Below are 22,178 nucleotides of genomic sequence, written 5' to 3'. Positions count from 1 at the left end.
CTGGAAGAGATTCAAGTTATTTTCACTTTGTAACATTTGTATAAGTAACCCTGGAAACAACGGGAGCCTGTTGTGCTTAAAAAATTAACATCTTGCTTGCAAAAAAAGATCTGCATTGTAGCACTCCTAGAAACATTATATTAAATACACAAGAAGAAAAAATAATGCTAAGTTTAATTTTTATTTTTGCTTCATAAAAAGATGATATATAGAAATAGTTCATAAAAGGCTAGCAATACATTGATTTTTTTATGGTTAGATTCAATACTTTATTACTCCTGTAACAGGCCCTTATACTATATGGCAATTCGGAGGTCAAGCACACATGTGTGGCAAATATGAAACAACTGGATGTTCTTCTTAACATGTGTCCATTGTCAAGGTGCTGGTTACTCCCAGGACATATACACTTGATTGGGGTAGGGTAGCTATCAGGGTAGCTATCAGAGACACACACATCCAGCCAAGCCACTTAGTCATGAGAGGCTTGGTCATGAGGGACAAAGCTGAAGTTGGGTCATGAGGGACAAAGCCTTGAAGCACTAACTCAGAAATAAAATTCCAACTTTTTTAGCAGGAGTGAGCTCCTTATAAAGGGTACATACAAGTGTGGTCTTTTATGGCCTGAGTCATTAAGGAAAGCAAGGCAAAAATAGAGTAAATTTGATCCTGGACAAACCATGTTACAATGCAAGGAGTGCAAATTAGTTTATTATTTTGCACATAAAGAAAATACTGGCTTTTTTGTCATGTAGCACACAAATACTAGATAACTTTATTTTTACACTAAAATTTAAATTTGATCTAGGACATACCCTACACCAACTATAAATCTGTCCCAACATTTTAAATTTACCTCCCCCTCCAATGAAACATGGTTTTGCCCAGGTTCAAAGTTACTCCTTTGTTTGCTTTGCTCTCCTTAATGACTTAAGCCCTAACTCTTAAGTACTGATTGCAGTAAGTTAAAAGGAATGTAGAGCTGTCAGTGTTAATGCTGTTGTCTTTAGCTTGTATTGAGACGGATCCTTACATCCAGATTTAATTTTCACTTTTATTTTTGTTACTTTATTACACCAGTTAAAACTTGTCCTTGAATTTGTGATAGGAAGTAGCCACAGTTTTACATCAGCAGAACTCGGTCACATTAGTTCTTTACATTATCAATTGTCTGAAGTTTAGCACTTTTATTTTTACTTATTAAGTCTTAATTTTATTGAGAGGTATTTGTAGGTTTGTATAGGTGTACCCTTTAAAACGAATATGTTTTCTGCAATTTTCCCTTAAATAAAAGGCCCAAGCTTGCAACTTAAGTAGTCATTAAGCGTCATTGTCACACCACTTTTCTAGTTTTGTTCTAGAATACAAAAGCCTTTCTGCATTTGTTCTATTATCTAATACAGCAACATATTAAAGGGTATATTGATCAAAGGCTGAAGAGCCCGTTGATAAATAAACCCTTTGGTGAAAGTGGTGTTTTTGCCGGGGATAGGGATCATTATTGCATTGTTATTCTGTTGACACCATCTCAGAGTGGCATTAATATAATAAAAGCATTTACAAAAAAAAGCTTTATACTTAGAATAAAGCATTTTTTTGCATTAATAGTTAAAATGCGTTTACTTTTTAAAACAAATAAAATCTGTTTTTTTTATTGTATTTAATGTTTTCCACAAATATTGGAATTGAAAGTCCAAATCTGGGCTTTCAGTTCCACTGCACATGCATGATTCGGCAACACAGCTCACTCATGTGCTCAACTGCAGAGACTGTACTTTTACCATTCTGAGCCAGTGTAACTAGGGCAGCTGTGTAATGCTCAACTGCCTAATTGATATATTTTAATAAATGTAGATAAGAAGTGATTTTTTTTATTGCCACAATAAGCTCCTCCATGGAGGGGCATTTTTACTAAATAGGCCCCTATGTCACATGGGAATAGTATTTTCAACATACTGGAGATATAAAATGTTGAGTGACTTAGATCTTTCGAGTCTGCTCTGACAATAGCTAGACTTTAAAAGATGTAGTCAAAATGTAAAACTAGAAAGTTGTTTTGAAAAAATGGAAGATGAAAAGATGAAATAAATGCAGGCAGTAAAAGATACAGGCTATATTAAATATAATTGGCCCATTAAAGGGCAAGGCGAGAGCCAAGGATAAGACACACAATTAGTATAGCAGCCAAACTCCAGGCAACAGAGAGTAAGCCAATGTGATTCCTTATCATTTCAGAGCAATGGAAGAGCCATGGATATGTAAGAAGAATGATCTAACACTGCACATTTCAAGAGAGATGTATACTTGGTGAGAATATGTATAGTTAAAAGCTTCTCTCACTAATGGATCTTCTCTGGTATGTAAAATATTTGCTCTATAAAGTTCTTACATTTCCCTTTGTAAAAACTCCTGACAATTCCATATTAGGCAAAACTGAAAGCCCGCATGGTTGTCTTATTTAATTTCTGCCCCTTCTTATCAAAATTGCAGCAGTAGAAAATCTTCTGTTGCCCAATTTAACAAGAAACGGTTGCTGCTGCAGCCCTTTGGGGCTTCACTGCTCATGCACAAACTCCAGCAGATCGGTGCTGGAAATGTCAGTGCCGCCCCTGAAAGGAAGTCTTCAGGTTACTCTTGGTATTACAGAGCTCCTGCACAGCCATGATCGCTGGAGACTTGTGAGTAATGGTAAAGGATACGAGTGGGAGCTCACTATGTGTAAATGTCAGTTTCAATATCTGAATGTGTTCATGTAAGTTGGTCTGTCTAATGGGTTTCAATGTGCTTTTTGTAACAGGGGGAGTAAGGGATGTCAAAGGGCAAATGATGGGGCAACGAGTGTGGTAGCTTTCTGGAGGCACATGGGGTATTAGCTGCCAAAGTCTAGCATATTGATCAGGGCCCTCTTAAGAACCTCTTGGGCCCCCGGGCACAGCAGTGCACCGGGGCCCTTATATATACAAAACAAAATAAAAATGATTATATATATGGGCCCTGGGTTGGCAGTGCATGTCGGGCGTGATGTCATCACGCTCGTCCGACATCCATTGCGGAGCGCGACGGAGGAGGAGACCAGGGAGGGAGCCGGATCGCCAGCTGACAGCACGGTAAGTATTTTCTTCTTTTTTTGCAGGGTTTTTTTTTTTTCTGCCTCCGGAGGGCCCCCCTGGGCTGCAGGGCCCCCGGGCACCTGCCCAGCGTGCCCAATGGGAAAGACGGCCCTGATGGTGATCTCTTTCACGGGAAGTGGACTGCTGTCTGGCAGTAACATGGCAGTCTCAGTGACAGAAAGCATGAGGTCTATTATACCACAGTGCGACAGCTCTCCTTCAGTTATCAGAATGCCCTGCACCTCTAGTATCTTCTTTCTAGTTTCCTCATCTGTGTATAAGGATAGCAATTCATTATGTCAAATATGGAATAAGAAGCACATGTGAGTGGTTACAAAATACTATCAGTTAAAGCATCATACTGCTGTGTTATATGTAGACAGGGCACTAGAATTATTGTGGCTCTGTTCTGTTTGTAAGCAACAGAGTAATATAATTCCTGTGTAGCAACAATAGGCTGATGTCGACTAATCTCTGCCATGATTGAGTTAGCACATGGCAGTGCTACATAACAGAGCTGGAACAGATGTAGTTCTGTAGAGGACATGATCACTTTATAAAAAAAAATACAAAACAACAAAAAACAGTAGATGTCCACGGTAACACAGTAATATTGATAAGTGCTAGTTCAAAACAATAAAGCAATTCTATAAGACATAAACCTGTTTGGACTACTACAAATAACCATGCATGTGTCAGTTAGTGATGCAAATATTTCCCCCGCCTCAAATTTGATTAAATAGAGATATCCCTGATGTATCTCATGCACTAAATCTTGAGGATTGGATTCGTGCAGTCTTATTGTAGATTTCCTTTCTCTCCCTATATCCTATTCCCCCCCCACATATATATTTATATATTCTTTGATTCTATAAAGCAATATATACGGAGATGAACACAACCTTGTAGTTATTACTTACTTATTAAAACTACCTAAATTATTTAAAACCATGACCATATTGAATAACTTCCTACATAATCTATAACAATTAAAACACCACAATTATTGAAATGAACAGATTACAGAAATAATGAATAATTGATATTCCTGTTAAGTTCGGATTTCTAAATCTTGATTTATCCAGAACAATTTTCAGAACTATAATTTATAGACATATTAATAAGGAAAAATAAAAATGTTCTGGTAAAGTTGCTGCCCTCTTTGGTCTTTTAGAGCAAGAATGCCAATCTTAAATGAAACAGAGGAGGCTGAAATATTTAAAGCAATGGGAGTGAGAGGTTATTAACACCGGTGGTAATTGTATTTACGATGATGAAAATTCCGACAGGCTTTAGTCCTACAAAAAAAAACCAAAATGTGACAAAAACTAATACAAAACGAATACAATATAAAGAGACTTACCTGAACACCGAAGCTCCAGATCTCCGATGGAGACGGCATGCTGATAGGCTGTCGTTTCGAATAACACACATGGCTCCGTACTTCAGGTTCACGTCAGCACGACTTGATGGTAATTTAAAGCGGCCAGGTCTCTTTATATTGTATTCGTTTTTGTCACATTTCAGTTTTATTTTGTAGGACTAAAGCCTGTCGGAATTATCATCATTGCAAACATGTACCCAACCCATACACACATTTTAGAATAAATTGTTACACTATTTATGAGTCTATTTATGAACAGTTGTTCAGTCTTAACTTTGGTGAAAAGGTTCATTTTTCATCACTCTTATACCACTTTCATACTGCCGCCCCTGCAATATCCCGGGTTTTTGAAGCCGGGTTTTTGCAGGGGCTCGGAGCGTCCCAGCTCAGAAACACCATTCATACTGCACCTCGGACCCGGGAATTTCCTGGGTTGACCCCATTCATACTGCACAAGTCTGTGCCCTGGCAATTTGTGGGAGTCTTCACCAGAGCACTTTTCATTGGCTGAAAGCTGGAATATGGAAGAAAAGAAAAAAAAAATCTCAATCTCTGTCTCTCTCTCTCTCTCTCTCTGTCTCTCTCTCTCTCTGTCTCACTCTCTCTCTGTCTCTCTCTCTCTCTGTCTCTCTCTCTCTCTCTGTCTCTCTCTCTTTGTGTCTCTCTGTCTCTCTCTCTGTCTCTCTCTCTCTGTCTCTCTCTCTCGCTCCCCCTGCCCTATGCAAAAACCCTCTCTTCCCTATGCAACTATGCAAAAACCCGGGTTTTTCCATTCATAGTGCAGGCAACCCGGGTCCGACCCGGGAATTACCCCTCGATAAATCCCGGGTTGAAGACCCGGGTTTTTAGACCCGGGATTTTTCAGTTGTACCATTCATACTGCACCAAGACCCGGGTCGTTTGAGCTCGACCCAGGAAAAACCCGGGATTTTGGTGCAGGATGAATGGGGTATAATTCTTCTTTCTCCTGAAGTTAGCGCCATCTATGGAGGACATTAACCATGCAATTGTATAGGTTAGTCAGTGGGGTAAATTGCTGAAATGCAATAGTGATTTCAACCAAAATATAAAGGGAATTTGACAGAGTTTCACAGCAGTTGGTGGCACAACAGTAAATCATGCTCCACTACTTGACACCCATAATGTATGAAGTCCATTGTCTTGCATGCGCAGCTCATTGTAGTAGAAGTGAGGAGGAAGGAGATAGCTTTCACCAGACTGCGATAATGCCGCGATGGAAGTTATCTCTGCTGAATATAGAACTGGCTGGGACAGCAACTTTATGCTGTTCCGGAGAGCAAAGATCGTTAAATTGCAGAGAAACATATTTATTATCACTGTGAAGGGCAGTGAAAAAAATATTAATCTTCTCCTGATTGGGGCACATAATTATGAAGAGGCCCATTAATGAGTTAAGAACTGTATTTGCACATTTTTAATTTTACTATAAATTATATATTTTATTGCCTGTACATTGCATTTAAACATGTGATGTGCATTATTTTCAATCCAAAATTTAAATGAAATCACAAAAATCACCACATCATAAAAACTATTTCAAATGTTTACTAATACAATTTGGGTATATGTTTTCTACAGAGGTGCAACCACAAACCCCAAACTATTATTGTTGGCTAGTGTACAATATAGACCTCTTTTTGGAGGCTAGTGTAATCTAGGGGTTTTATTTGTGGTTAGTATATAATATAAACCTTTTCTCAATAACTAGTACCCAATATGAATCCCATTCTTCATTGTAATGTACAATACAAAGACTATCATCTGGTTGCTAGTATACAATACAGATGGCTTGTGTACATCATTGACCCACTTCCTGATACTAGTGTACATTACTGATAACTAGTGTACATTACTCGTTCCATTCCTAATGACTAGTGTACATTACTGACTCCTTCTGTAGTTGTTAGCCTGCAATATTGCCCTCTTTTCTGGTGACTGGTGAATTGTGTACTAGTCTTTATGCTGCTAAGAGCCTTTGCTATAATTGCCTGATAACACTTTGTTTCCAGCTCTGCACTGACCTCTACTTGGCAGCAAATCAGAGTTCAATGCAAGACAGAAAACAAAGTGTTATTAGCCTATAACAACACGAGCAGAACACCATTCTAGTCATTGAACTAAACCATTCAAAGACATCCAAGCATAATATGTGTGATAAGCTTATTTTCATGCATATCATTTAATTTATAATTATAAAACATTTAATGTATAGTCATAAAAATGGCCAAAGATCACAAACTAGTAGCCAGTGTTATACCATAACATCAGATTGGTTAGCTGCAGCATGCTGGTGGTAGGCATATGTCATCTTCCCACATCTCAGTCATCTTCCCACAAGTCACCCTGGCGATGCCAGAGGTGATCCAGTCACTGAGTGCTGAATGGCTGTAGCTTTTTACAATTTCGCCAACTAGGTGTTTGGCTTCATTGGACATTAATCATGTGGATCAGCACTGGCCTTATAGTAACTTGTTAGTAGCTCAGTTCCTAAACACACACAGGCCTGTTTCATAGTCAGAGTTTGCAGCTACACATTTATATATGCAAATTGCAGCTGCAGCCTTTCACAGGACCATCAGTCCTAAATTGAAATTGATAATGGACTGGGAAACCCATTCCACTATTCCTTCACTCTAGCTCCAGAAATTTCATTCAGTGTTTCTGAAAGTTGAGTTAGAAAGAAAGATTGCCCTGGCATAAACACAGATACTATCTCTGGAGCTATTCTAAGTGAAAAGTATGTATTATAGCTGGAATATGCTACTTTCTTATTAAATATTGGAACCAAGACTATAATCCACTCATCATCTCCTGTCTTGACTACTGTAAATTCCTTCTATCGATCCCTATTGCAATCCATCCTAAATACAATAATCTTCCTCTTTTGTTCCACATCTTCTGAAAATCCATACACTGGTTCCTCCAGAATCTAATTCAAATTTAGCTCTCAAGAACAACACCCTTTCATAGATCTCAAACCTCATTTTAAAATATTCTCCCTCTTAGACCTGCCTCTGACCTGTACCTTTCCATCTCTCTGATACCCCCTGTCACCAACAAATCTTCTCCCATGCTGCTACCGACTTATGGAATTCTGTACCACACCTAATAAGATTCTTTTTCTGCCTTAAAACCTATAAACGCCCTCTGCAAACCAAACTCTTTACTTCTTTACTAGAGCCTACCCTGCTTCCACTGATACTCACATTGGTACACACATGCTACTGTCTCCACTTTCCACTCTCCATGTGCTCCTCTTGTCTCAGCTTTACCTTTTTCCCACTAGACTATGAACTATTATGCATTTATTTGGTCTATCTTGTACACCCCAGAGAAAGGTGTCAGGAAGGAGAGCACCCTGTGAGGCTAGTGTGTGTCCTGAAAGGGACAAGCATTTTGAGAGACAAAGCCCTGCAGAAAAAATGGCAAGCTGATTAGCTGTACTTGTGTTAGTCAGGGTTCAGTGCGCTAGAGTCATTAAGGAAAGTAAGGCAAAAAAAAGGAGCAAGTTTCCTCCTGGACAAACCATGTTACCATGAAAGGGGTGAAAATTAGTTTATTATTTTGCACATAAGCTAAATACTGGCTGTTTGTTTATGTAGCACACAAATACTTGATAGCTTTATTTTTACACTGAATTTTAAAGTTGATCTAGTACATGCCCTACCCCAATTATAAATCTGTCCCTTCATTTTTACTGCCTCCTCCAATGCAACATGGTTTTGCCCAGGTGCAAAGATACTCCTTTTTTATGCTTTGCTCTCCTTAATGACTCAGGCCCTTGGTGTTTTTCGTTTTTCATATTCTGATATGTTGACAATTAAATCACTTTCATGCTGAACATTTGCTAGATTTTCATCACTCCTAATGCCAATTTGCACATTAATTAGCAGTATTGAGATCAAATTTCTAGCTACAGGTATGTTGAAACCAAGCATATACTTGTGATTCCCAATCCAACTGCTATATCCAACCAATTATTTTATATATATATATATATATATATATATATATATATATATATATATATATATATATATATCTATCTATCTATATATATATATATATATATATATATATATATATATATATATATAAAACTATATCTATATAACTATATCTATATATATATACATATATATAGATATACATATATCTATATGTATATCTATATCTATACATATCTATCTATATATCTATATATGTATATATATATGTATATATATATATATATATATATATATATATATATATATATATATACACATATACACCACTTTGGTCTTGCAGGAGAAGGACCGTTCCTCCAATCTAACATTGTTTACATTGATGGTGTAGCATTGGTATCGATGTAAATTAAAAAAAAAACATTTCTCTCACCAACATTTCTATATTTAAATCTGCAACCAGTGCAAGTGCTACACTAGAAGTAAAATATAATATATATTCTTACCTTCAGTAAAGAGCTAAGAGACAGAATAAAAATGATAAAATCTTGGCAAGTACTCTCTGGTGCATTAGATCTGTCACTTGTAATTCCCACAGCATCTTGAGAAAGTACAGACCTGTTAGGTAGAAGATTCATTGGGCTCTGTGGCAATATAACTCATATTGCCTCTCCTTGTTATTACTATTACATTCACACACTGCATGCCCTTAATTAAATTCCTTACATGAGCACATTATTGTTCTCTTCTGTTGTTCATCACATGCTTCCTAATTCTGTATGATGAGAAGCTGCATTGCAAGTACATAACAACATTTCCAGGTTTATTAAATTAACCATGCAATTATGTGAAGCTTCTCACTATGTCCTGTCAATATGGAGGTTGCAATTCTTTTTGCTGGAGACGTGGATATAGCTCCAGGTTAGTTGTACACACATTTCAAAACTCTTAATTGTGATACATGTGTTTTATGTGCAAAAAAGGCCTTGTTTGAACTGGGACTACTCCGTGCGTTTATGAAATCACAAGTGCATGCCATAAATGTCGTAATTAGTATTACTTTGCAGTTATTCATAAAGGACATTGAGAATTATCTTTTAAAAATATCCTGTTTTAAGTTATAATTTCTTCCTCACCCCCACCTTTTACACCTCCTTGTTTTTATTAGACACCTTCTTGTGTAATATTAGAAAATATATTATCAATACATTTTCTAATATTACAATAAATAGTTATAATATATCCACATTTATGAAAACATACGGTATGTGGATGGCATTTGATTATAGGGACTTTGGATCTTCATAATCATCTTCTCACAAAGATAAGAGCAACAATTTTGTGAAGCCAGTGGTGTGAAAGTCAAATAATTGGATGAAGTAAACTAAATTAATAAATATTGGTTTACCGTGTGAATGCGATCAGTACGCCACGTGTCATGACGCAATCACACGGATTAATAATGCAGACATTTACATTCGCACTAACACTTGTAAATAATACACATTTGTTAAGGTTCCAATCCACATTTATTTATTAGGAAAATGTATTAGAGATTATTTATATATACATGATAATATATTAAAAGTACCTAAGGCTCAGGATATAGGAAACCTATCATGTTTAATGTCATTTTGATCTGCATATTACCATCTGGAGTCTGCTACTATCAGCGAAGCGATCGCTCCCTGCGATCGCTAGTTATTGAAGATAAAGGATTAATGTTCTAAATGACATTGTGTTTGGAATGCTCATAGGTTGGTGAAAAGTGGATTAGGTCAGTTCTCTCAGGCACAACATGTGCTCAGCTGTTGGAGTGAGCTGGCTACACCTTATAATCCTTTCAATTGACCTATGATTTGTATTACACTGAATTGACCTGAACCCAGAGCCAATGAAGACCTCTTTATATGTTGTCTGTGTGCATAGTGACATCATCAGTGTTTTTTTGTGAACTGAAACTGCATAAAGACAAGTTTCTCTGGCCTAACTAGCTCTCTTTTATCCTGACAACAGACTACATGGCTGTATACTCTGAGCCCAGATGAAGCGCTAGCGAAAATGTAATGTATTTGGTGTTTTATTTACTTTCCTGCTTTATTGTAATATCTTTTATGCGTTATGATGAGTTGCTGTAAATCCTGCTATATTTTGCAATTAAATATTTTGTGCATTGGAACCACAATAATCGCATTCGACAATGTTTATTGGTAAGCAACAAAATGAACTTAATAGTTTGGGGGCTTGAAAAGGCACTACACTGCTCAAGGATTTGTAAAACCTACGGATTTCGGTTTACCAACAAAGAGTTGGAGATGCGTCATATACATGTAAGAATGCAAATAGTTCTATGCCTTTATACCATCCAGTGTTGCCAAACCGAATATCCGCTTTGTGTAATCTATGAGGTGCTAGTGAGGATTTAGGGACAAGAAAGAAAAATTGTTTCTTTTTCATGTCATTTTGCGATTTAAACGTGGTTTGTTTGCTTAGTGTACGCATATGTGTCCCTGTGTTACCACATGTTTAAACAGTTGTATTGATAGATAGTCCTGTTATATTTTATAGTGAAATGAATTGTTAAAACCTCTGTGTAGTTGTTATATTTCTGTGCAGAAAACAAATGTGTATGTATATGTGAATTGTGTGATTGTAAAAATGGATAAGGACAAAGGTTCTGTAGAGGAAACAGGGTATAAAAATTGACCTCTGAGACGTTCTGTTGCAAAATTAACCCTTGTAAGGCATACTCTATTTCTCCAATGTGTGTCTTCCTGGAATACATAAAACAACATTAGAAGCAGAGTATATATACACTTCATTTTAAATAATAAATCTCAACTAAATAAGTTATCATGAGCCACTGCAATTAGAAGAAAGAGTGTTACAATGATCCATTGTTAACTTGTCTTTCAAGGGATAATTCTTACAAATGTATTGAAATCCATAATGGTTTGATAGAAAGTTATTTCCTCAATAATACAATATTATAAATAGATACATTGTTCCTGACACCATACTTTTGGGTTGATTTGATCTAGTGTAGGTTTCCTCTTGTCATGTTTTTTGTGCCCTCCCCATTTGCTTCTCCTTCTGGTTATTTTAGAGTTGAAGCCAAACTTTTTTTATTTTCTCTTATATGTTTTCTATAGGTATACAAAACAAAATATTGCCTAATGTTGTCTTGACAGCTGACTATCAGGTCTATATAATGCCTTTTTGGGTGTGACTTATAAGCCAGTCCTTGTTAGTGGAAAAGGAGGAATTTTGCAGGCCTATGAACAGTTTCAATGGGGGTGGTAGTCCAATCTTAAAGGTTAGTCTAATGAGCTTGTCGTGATGGTCTATCTTTTATCTGCTCTTTTATTGGTTGTGTGTGGGTATTAAATATACCCCAGTTCTTGATCCTATTATTCTCATAATCTGTTTTACATCTGATAGATTGTTTCTCATTTTTTGAACGACCTTGGAGTCAATATTTTCCATTTTTTTTTTGTAAAATAGTTTAATAAGATTTCAAATCTTCATTACTATTAATCATAAAATTGATTAAGCTGCTCTATCCTATTCTTTAGTAAAGTGGGTGTTTTCAGTTCCAACAGTGGGTGATTTTAAAATATGTAAACCTCTCGGGATTCTGTTGGCTTTAATATAGTCTTCCATCTCTGCAATATTGCAATATGCTTTAATTTCATTAGTGGGAGGCACATATACAAACCATTGTAATTCCTACATCGTTCACCTGATTTGGATGTAAATACCCTCAAATTAAAGCTGAAAGTCTGCAGTTAAAGCACATCTTGTTAGTTTCATTTCAAATCTATTGTGGTGGTGTATAGAGCCCACAATATGAGAATTGTGTCGATGTCCCAATATTTATGGACCTGACTGTATCGCCACTAGATCAATAACAAAGGTGAATATAAATCTGTTTTTCAAAATCCCCTAAAAATGTGTAACAAAAAATAAGCTTCTATCGTACTGTTTTAAAAAAATGATGCTAAGATTAGACAAAGCAAGAGCAGTGGTGGGATTATAGGCTAATAAAACTGTATCACCTCTCTAGGCTTGAAAATAATACAAACATTTCACACACCTTAGAGGATATGTGAATGTATATGTACACTAAATAAATATTTAATCATAAATATTACACTTACTGTTTTTTTCATTTTTATATAAATTTCAACATTTATAATTGTGAAAACTATTTTGTTCATATCATATTACACAAAAGAAAAAGAAAAAGAAAAATAGCCAAAGAAATCTAAATTTGCAAAATACGGTTTTAGACTAATATGTGTTAAATATTTAATACAAAAGATGTTACATAAATTTACTTTCAGGATTTCTGTCAGCATCAGCAGTATAATGTGAATTTTGGAGTCATGCATTTATTTGGAAGAAAATTATTTCTTGTCATTCCAAAGCAAGCACCATTGCAGACAAAATGCCAGATTCATATTCAATTGAGATCAGGGAGTTGAAGTGGTTACCGATGATTGACCAGCAGATTTGTGTTCCTGTTCTGAACAGCAATGAACAGTAATACAAGCAGGTGACAATGATGTCACCACTGTGACATCATTTGCTATGGGGATGTTAATAAAAAAATGTTCGCTAAAGGAAATTGGTACAACTGTAAGTGTGTGGCTTTTTACTCCTGTTAATAGATGATCACAAATGCAGGTATCAGGGTACTGATGTGTGAAACTCATTGATATCTAACATTCGAATGTATTGTGGCAAAACTGTTTACACAATATTGACAACTAATGTAAAAAACTTATTTTAAGTTCGAAAGTTATGCCGCACTTTTGGTAGAGTTACTCCTATGACAAGTTCTCTTTTAAATGTATTATGGATATCTAAATTGCAATTTCAGTCAACAACAATCTTCAACCCCGACAATTGTGGAAGGAGGCCCAGAACGTCCTCTAGCCCTGGGGCCCACGAACACAAAGAGAAGTTTAAGGGGCCAGATCTGGGATATATTTGTAGATAAATGATCAGTCTGTCCACTGATAACTGAATTTTACAATACAGGCATGTCTTGTGCATGCATGAAGCTGTTCTTGATTTCATGTGGTGAAACAATGCCTTTAAGCCAAACCAAACGGTCAGAAATTTACACCAATTCAAAGGGTACAGAAAGCAGTAATTTTAAAGAAACAGTAAATTAAAATATTAGTTGCATGTGAGATTATAAGCTTAGATGTACCTAATGAGTGTAGTGTGAGGGAATAGTCTTTTTATCATCCATTTTGTTACTATTCATCCATGTTTAATGAAGATATGCATTTCTGTAAAATATCAAACTTGCTTGATGCACTTTTGTTGGGTAAAAACGCTAATGAGATCTGGCTGTATTCCCAGACCTACTTGAACACCTGGAAAAACCACATCCTTTAGTTTCAGGGATGTGAATGATAATCATATCATGTGGGAAAGAACATGTTGTTGTCTACAGATTTGGATCTCAACCAACTAGACTGACTTACATAGAAGTGCATATATTAAGATCTTGAGTTTTGGAATATGTTTAAATATGTTGTGAACAATCTGTCTGTATATAAGCTCTGCTGTGCAGCCTTGGAAATAAAACTATCTATCTTCAAGGATATCTGACTTACCTGATTTTCTAGCAATGTGCTGGGGAATTTAAATTAATGATGAAGACAGGCCAAAATTGGTAGGAAGCTTTAAATGATGAAGACAGTTTGACCTGGACAAAAGATGTCCCACCAAACCATACAATGAATGTGCACATTAGAGGGAATATTACTATTGTCAAAGTGAGTGTGACAATATGTATATGCTGACCCATAAGAGTAGGCACATATACAAATGCATTGAGCCATATAAGTCTTGCTCTTTGCTAATTAAGCTAAGTGCCTGCCAGACACAGCTTCTGTACTCATTGAAATTAACATTGGTAGGCAAATGTGTAGGCTTGATAAGCTTATATGCACCATTACACCGCCTATTGACAGCAGTAAGAGCTGGCCATATGTGGCAGGCACAAATGTCTCGGATCGGTAAAAATAGGAAGGAGGTATATGGGGCTGTGCTCAGCCCACACAATGCATTCACCAATTAAAGGCTTAAATGTGCAAGCATGCCTCTACGGTACAACAGATTTCCCTTGGTACTTAGCAGAGAAGGCTAGTGTCAGCATGCACCCATACCTGAAAGCCTGAATTTTGATATTTTAAAGGACTGTGGCATATCTGAAGAGGATTGTCATAGTTTGGGAGGATCTGGTTGGAGATTGGGAGTTTAAATAGCCCTGATTTTCCAATAGCAAACATTGGCAGGTGTGTGCACACTAGAAATTGAGCAGGTGGCCCAGTGACCTAGCCTAAGGTAACCCACTATAGGCCCGGCACAGGAGGCAGATGCCCCCCCCCCCCTACCCTCCAGGCCAGCCTGCCCCTGTTTGAAACACAGATATTTCCCAAATATAATGATTATACCTATTGTATATGTATACTGCTACAGAAGATATGCAAGAATTATATGAGCTGGTGGGTCCACTTCACACTGTCAGTGCTATGTCATAGTCTCAAAAAGTTCTCAAGCGTGGGTCATAACATGCAACATATACATCTGGGAAATAACATCAACTAGTTAAATGAGAAAAAGGGAAAACTATATAAATATAAATATGTCATGATAGGAAGGTAATACTATTGGCAGTAATTCCATGGAGGAATCACAATTTAATATTTAACTATTCATCTGCAAATATTACAACAAAAAAATCAAACCTAGCCTCCTCTGATATTTATGTCTCAGCTTATGATGGACTTACCATAGTGATTAATAACTTCAAGCAATCAACATCAAATAAACCCACAATATGGCTAATAGCATCCCATGTGCAACATATAGAAAAAAATAATAATGGCCTCATAAGATGTTCTTTTGCTGCTAATTAGCCCTCTGGGGCACCAAAGCCAATAGGCGGAAAAGACAGATTAAGAAAAGATAAATAGCTAAAACCGTAAGAAACAAATCACAAGTATGACTTACTGTGAGTTTTTTTTTCAATCAAACTATTGAATCATAATTTGGCTATTATTAAAATTGTAAGCAAGTGCATTTTTAAAATCAATAACAATTTACATTTTAAAATAGAATATGTTAATTTATGGTGCACTTGAAATACAAATTTCCAATAATTGCAGTTTATGAAGCGTACAGCATAAGAATGGGTCCTGCACTGCACTCAACACAGAGACCAAGGAAATAATATTACTGTACAATTTGGCTATATTTAATACAGGTATTTTGCCAGGGACACATGCTTTCATGGAATTAATGTTTAAAAGTAGACAATACTTTTTTTGAAAATAAGATTAATTTACACCAATGTATTAGAGACTTCCAACATCATAGGTATAGTATATAATGTATGTACTGAGACATATGTTTAACATCATAAGGGGGCACTTGATACCAAAATGCTGAAATACACAACTTTAGGGAACACAACACACTTAATAATAATGTTCACAATGCTAGCATTCCTGGAATTCCATATTTTAAGTGATTTAAATACTCTTATAACCACAACCTTACCAGAAATACAGATACATATCAACCCAGCCCTAGCAGAAGCACAGAAACATACCCATCCAGTCTTAGCAGAAGTACAGATACGTACTCACCCAGCCTTAGTGGAAGTAAAGATACATACCAGCCCAGCCCTAGCAGAAGTACATAATTATACCCTCTCAGTCTTAGCAGAGGTACAGATACATACCCTCCCAGTCTTAGCAGAGGTACAGATACATACCCTCCCAGTCTTAGCAGAAATACAGATACATACTAGCCCAGCCCTAGCAGAAGTACATAATTATACCCTCTCAGTCTTAGCAGAGGTACAGATACATACCCTCCCAGTCTTGGCAGAAGTACAGATACATACCAACCCAGCCCTAGCAGAAGCAGAGAAACATACTCTCCCAGTCTTAGCAGACATTCAGATACATACTCATCAAGTCTAAACAGAAGTACAGATACATACTCATCAAGTCTAAACAGAAGTACAGATACATACCCACCCAGCTTTAGCAGAATTGCAGATAATACCCGCCCAGCCTAGCATAAGTACAGATATGTGTAAAACAAAAAAGAAATTGAAAAAGTTATTGAGTAACAAAATGCTAGTGGGAACTGTACCCATGTAGCCTTTCCACAAATCTAAGACTATCTGTACTTGTTTGATATTAATTTGCATCATATTAGCTCTGTGAACCATATTTATGCTATGTAATTTGTTTTTATGATTTTTATTGAGCTGTATGTCTTAAAAATAAGAAATATTTCACTTAAATACTATATAAATGGATATAATAAGCCTAGTATGAAATTAATCCTTCTGAGTAAACAATATAAAGTGTATTTATTTAGTCACATGGTAGAAGCAAACTTCTGCTTTCATTTATATTGAACAAACAGACCAATATAGTGCAAATTAAGTGTACAATATTTATGCAAACTATTATTAAATATTTGTGTTTGTATATATTTTGACCTATGGCAATTAGTTAAAACATTCAGATACATCATAACAGGTTACAATGCTTCATTAACGTTCTGGTAATGTTTGCTGCAATAACTATATCCTAAACTGTGACCTGCAATGCTGAAGAGGATGATTTGCTTGTTCATTTTTAGGGCATAATTAGCAATAGTTTGTAAGCTAGGAAAGAGGAGAAATCTGGTCCTTACCTGCAGTTCCACTCCATAGCCCATGTAGACTGTTATATTGTAAGTACATTCCAGGTAATTTCGGAAAGGAAGTGGAGGATAATCAGTTGAATCAATGTATCCTTCTGGCTCGAAGAAGTTCACACTGCATTGAACTATATACAAAATCTTATTAGCAACAAAACTGTAATACGTAGCAACAGAAATTGAAAAGAAGATGCAAAATCTATTTACCAGGAAAACATTTATACTGTTGGGCAGCGATTAGTTTAATGTATCTATATAATATTGAAAGTGTGATTCTCTTCTATACAGTACATTATGTTTTCACCAGCAAATTCAGATTACATACACGATTCTGTTTATCCTAATCCCCCAATTAGCCAGAATGCCTAGACGATAATTAGCACCTGACAAGATAAAGATTGAGGAACAGATACTGAATTGCAGGAACAGTTTTCTCTTTTTGGAATGTAGGTTAAAACTGCCAATACGAATAGACTACTGTTATTTTGACGGTCACTTTTGGGATTTATGCTCAAAGTACATTGGATTGATCATTTCAATATTCATGTAAAACAATAAATGTTTATTAAAATGAAGTAAATAGAAAAAAAGACAACAACATTGGGGAACTTTCATGATCCACATTGACCGATAGCCACTATATTTCACCATTGTCTTCTATCAACGGTATGATTAAAATGCAAACACTAGCAATGCATTTTCTTGTAAGAACTATATTTATGCCCTGCACACATTGTATATCATCATCAGTGCCGTAACTAGACATTTTGGTGCTCTGAGTGAGACAGGGCACAGGCGCCCCCCCCATCTAAGTGGGAGTGGACTTTGAAAAGTGGGTGTGGCCAACCTAATGTATAATGTATATACATTATATGTATAATGTATATATATATATATATATATATATATATATTACATAAAGTGTACTGGTAATGAATTTAAGGGGGGTTCACATATACTTAATTGGAATTGTGATAGTAAATTGTCTGTGTTATAACGGCACAATGTAAGTTAAATATTGCAGTATGTGTAGGAGAGAGAGAGAGAGAAAAAAAAAAAAAAAGCACCAAGCTCTGGTAAGTTAGTCTCTCTCTCTCTCTCTCTCTCTCTCTCTCTCTCTCTCTCTCTCTCTTCAGCCCTTAAGCGGAATTTAAGGGCTGAAGGTATGGAGGCAGGTAGCGGGTGGCTGCTGCGCCCCCTTGGCCTTGCGCCCCGGGCGACGGCATCGCCCACGTTACGGCCCTTATCATCATATATCTCCCCACAATTTCTTGCCATCACATATCACCCACTTAATGGACATCAGTATTAAAGCAGTTGACAGTTGTTAATATTCCTTGCATGCGTTTAATATTTATTACCTGGGCTCTGCTCCGTAGTGATCACCGTTGTTGTTATTATAGTAGATGTGGTGGTGTCTTGGTTTTCCTCTGCATTCAAATCATTTTGTGTATAATGTGTCCTAAAGGGCTCATCTGCTTGTAGTGAAGTGTTTATATCAGGCAATGACAACTTTACAGAATCCGGACTGCGCGGGTGTGCAGGTTGTGATGTGTAAGGAGCCAACTGGAAAGGGATTTGAGGGATGAATCCACTGTGTCGTCTTCTGTTTATCCACAATGGAAACTCTGGGATGTGTTCCTTTACCTCTCTGATTTCAGAAGATATATCCTTTAATACAGGAGCCTTGTCTGTTAATGATGATGATGATGATGATGATGATAATGAACTGCTGGCACGGGTCTCTACTAGTTTTTCATAGACAGTCGGTATGACTTGTGGCCTCAGCCGCTTCCGTGCTATGTTTAACTGTTTTAAGGATGGAGGTTTTTTCCTAGTTGGCAATGTCTGATTATCTGCAAAATCCGGAGTGGAGCTCGGGGCTTGAAACACCTCCTTATGGAGCAGTGCTTCCCTTTCTGGATCTGAGTCAAACAGCTCTTCCCCAGAGTGAGGGACACCTTGTGATCCCACATCCTTGAGCTGGGATTTTTCCTTCCCAATTCTGTTGCTGACTAGTTCCACAGGAAGCAGTTCCAATGCACTTGTTGGAAAGGGGCTCTGCTTGATGTTGCCATCTACAAAGTCACAGAGAAAACAATATTAATTCACTTTATATCATAGTGTTTCCACAATATGTACCTACATATATGATTAAGTACATTAAATTATGTAACCATCTCTAGAAAATAAAAAATGGGGAAGAATAAAGGTCATCATCATCACCATTTATTTATATAGCGCCACTAATTCCGCAGCGCTGTACAGAGAACTCATTCACATCAGTCCCTGCCCCATTGGAGTTTACAGTCTAAATTCCCTAACATACAGACTAGGGTAATTTAACCTACTTAGCCAATTAACCTACTAGTATGTTTTTGGAGTGTAGAAGGACACCGGAGCACCTGGAGGAAACCCACTCAAACACAGGGAGAAAATACAAACTCCACACAGATAAGGCCATGGTTGGGAATTGAACTCATGACCGCAGTGCTATAAGACAGCAGTGCTAACCACTAGGCCACCGTGTTGCCTTAAAGGTCTCAGTGTTAGACAAGGAGGAGATATTTCACTTTTAATACCATACTAGTCTTTCTGCATGCACATTTAAAATGGGCTAGATTTAGAGATAGTTTTCCTCCCATGCCACAAATACATACTGGTAGGTTAATTGACTTCTTACAAAATTAACCCTAGTATGTTTGTGTGTCTGTATGTTAGTAAATATAATATCATTCCACTGGGGCAGGGACTAATGTGAATTGTTACATATTCTCTGTAAAGTGCTGTTTAATATGAGATTGCTATATTAATAACTGTTAACAAGAATACATAAATGAGCGTACCCTATGAGAAAGCACAATTCATGAGACAATTCATACAAAGATGTGATAGTTGGGTAAACCTGTGCCACACAATTCTGTTATATCAAGACCGTAGTATTCACTGCCTATCAGATAAGAAAATGATTATGCTGGAAGGCAGAGAAGAGAGTAATGTCTATAAAGCAATGACATAGAGACATTTGTTGGGGAATGCATGTGAAACCAGTCTGACTTTCTTGCAACCTTTGACAAGTAATATCTCCCAATGTTCAGAAGAAATCAAAATGTAAAGTTGTTTTATTTCTTGAAAAGCCTGTGTACAGTGCCAGGGTCAGACGTTACTTATCAGCTACATGAAGATACTTTGATTAGCCCAGCATAAAAACAAACTGGAAACTATTTATATAATATGATATATACATTATCACCCAATTTCTTTCCATGTCAGTCCTGTTTTCTGCCATTGAAAAATAATTGATGTTTAATGGACAATAAGCAATCATAATGCAAAAGTCCAAAATTTATAATGCAATCATGTTACGGCTTTATATTACCATCCATACAAGATAAAGGAAGGCATTAGACATTTTTTATTATTATTATTATTATTATTATTATTATTAATAATAATAAACATATTAAAATATTGAAAATCTTCTGTAATGCATGGGGAAATATATCTTATATCACAATGCATGTTTCATTCTCTCTTTTTGCATCCAGGAATTAATGTAGATTCTCTCTTCCATCACAGGGGTTTAATACTGCCCTGTCAATCATTGGAGCCTTGCTCAGTCAGTGAGCTCTGCACTCATTTTTAGCTATCAACAAGGGGCTTATGCTGCAGAAGCTGTTTATTACTGTCAGAAATAAGTTATATGTATATGTGCTCGATTTAGAAGCATGGTTTGAATGGATTGATATCATGGGGTATATTTACTGTGGGTTTGAAAAAGTGGAGATTTTGCCTATAGCAACCAATTAGATTCTAGCTGTCATTTTGTAGAATGTACTAAAAAATGATAGCGAGAATCTGATTGGTTGCTCTAGGCAACATCTCCACTTTATCAAACGCGCAGGTTAGTAAATATATCCCCATAACTTTAACTGTACAGATTTGCAAATCACAAATGTTGTGAGATATGTTACAGACAGGAAAGGTTTTCACACTCAATGGCTGGTTACAAATGCCTAGTGAAAAACCAAAAAACAAATAAAATACAAATTTACAGTTTCAAGTTTGATCACAAGTGGGAATATGCATCAAAACTGTAGCAATCAATCAGCATCTAGCTCTCATTGTATAATTTCAGTAGACAGATTAAATCTAATTGCCAATTTTTTGCTATGGCTTAGTGCAGATTTTGTAGCTCTCAGCAAACATCCTCAATTATACAGATGTGATACTCAGGTAAGATTCTTGTGCATGGAATGAAAGATTACTACATCAATACAATCTTTTCATTGCTTAGACATTCCGACGGACTCTGGTCTGCACAGAATTTGCAAATTGGTATTTCACTGAATTTATAGTGCATAACCAAAGCTGGGACAGTCAGTTCTTTCTGTTGTGCGGTGTGGTTGGAGTAAGTCTGGAAACATGTAAGACCTAATTCCATTGTCAGATGCAGAATGGGGTGAATATTTTGCTGAACAGTTTTAAAAATTTCACTCATCCCTACTTAAATTGTGTTGTTTGAAGCACTGTAGAAAAAAATCCTACAACATTGGTGTGCAATGAAACCACAGTAGTTACAATTTGGTATGGTTTATCACGATTTTGTTAATTTGTCATGCAGAATTTTGATACAGGCACTGTACATATACTATCTCTTGAGTCATGTTCAGATAATTGAATTGCGGTGGGACCAAGCACTACTGATTATTGCATTAAGATAAATTAAAACCACCAGCATTACTCTCTTAATTGAAAATATATCCTTTCCACTTCATTCCTAAGATTAGTTAAGTTAGTATATAGTATGTATATGCAAACAAAATAATTTAATATGGACTGCTCAACCCTATGTTCAGGTTCTGGAGTATAGGTTTGTTATTAGATTATAATAGCAGAAATAAACAGAAATATTGGCAGCACACTCAGTATGTATGATACAGAAGCTTACTTGGGAATAAATGGGTCAAT

General features: G+C 36.4%; 1 protein-coding gene across 2 annotated transcripts in view; it reads right to left on the bottom strand.

Moving 5' to 3' along the window:
• Nucleotides 1-22,178, bottom strand: part of SEZ6L (seizure related 6 homolog like) — a 330,229-nt gene that overhangs the window by 146,374 nt on the left and 161,677 nt on the right. For both annotated transcript variants that reach the window (XM_075214453.1, XM_075214454.1), the window contains 2 exons: nt 18,569-19,285; nt 17,202-17,335 (listed from right to left, as the gene is read on the bottom strand). In XM_075214453.1, coding sequence (XP_075070554.1) covers nt 17,202-17,335; nt 18,569-19,285 — 851 coding nt within the window. The remainder of the gene's footprint in view (nt 1-17,201; nt 17,336-18,568; nt 19,286-22,178) is intronic.

This window comes from Mixophyes fleayi, chromosome 1, assembly GCF_038048845.1.
Source record: "Mixophyes fleayi isolate aMixFle1 chromosome 1, aMixFle1.hap1, whole genome shotgun sequence".
Taxonomy (NCBI): domain Eukaryota; kingdom Metazoa; phylum Chordata; class Amphibia; order Anura; family Limnodynastidae; genus Mixophyes; species Mixophyes fleayi.
Note: the sequence above shows the minus strand (reverse complement) of the source record. Positions and strands in the feature narration are given on the sequence as shown.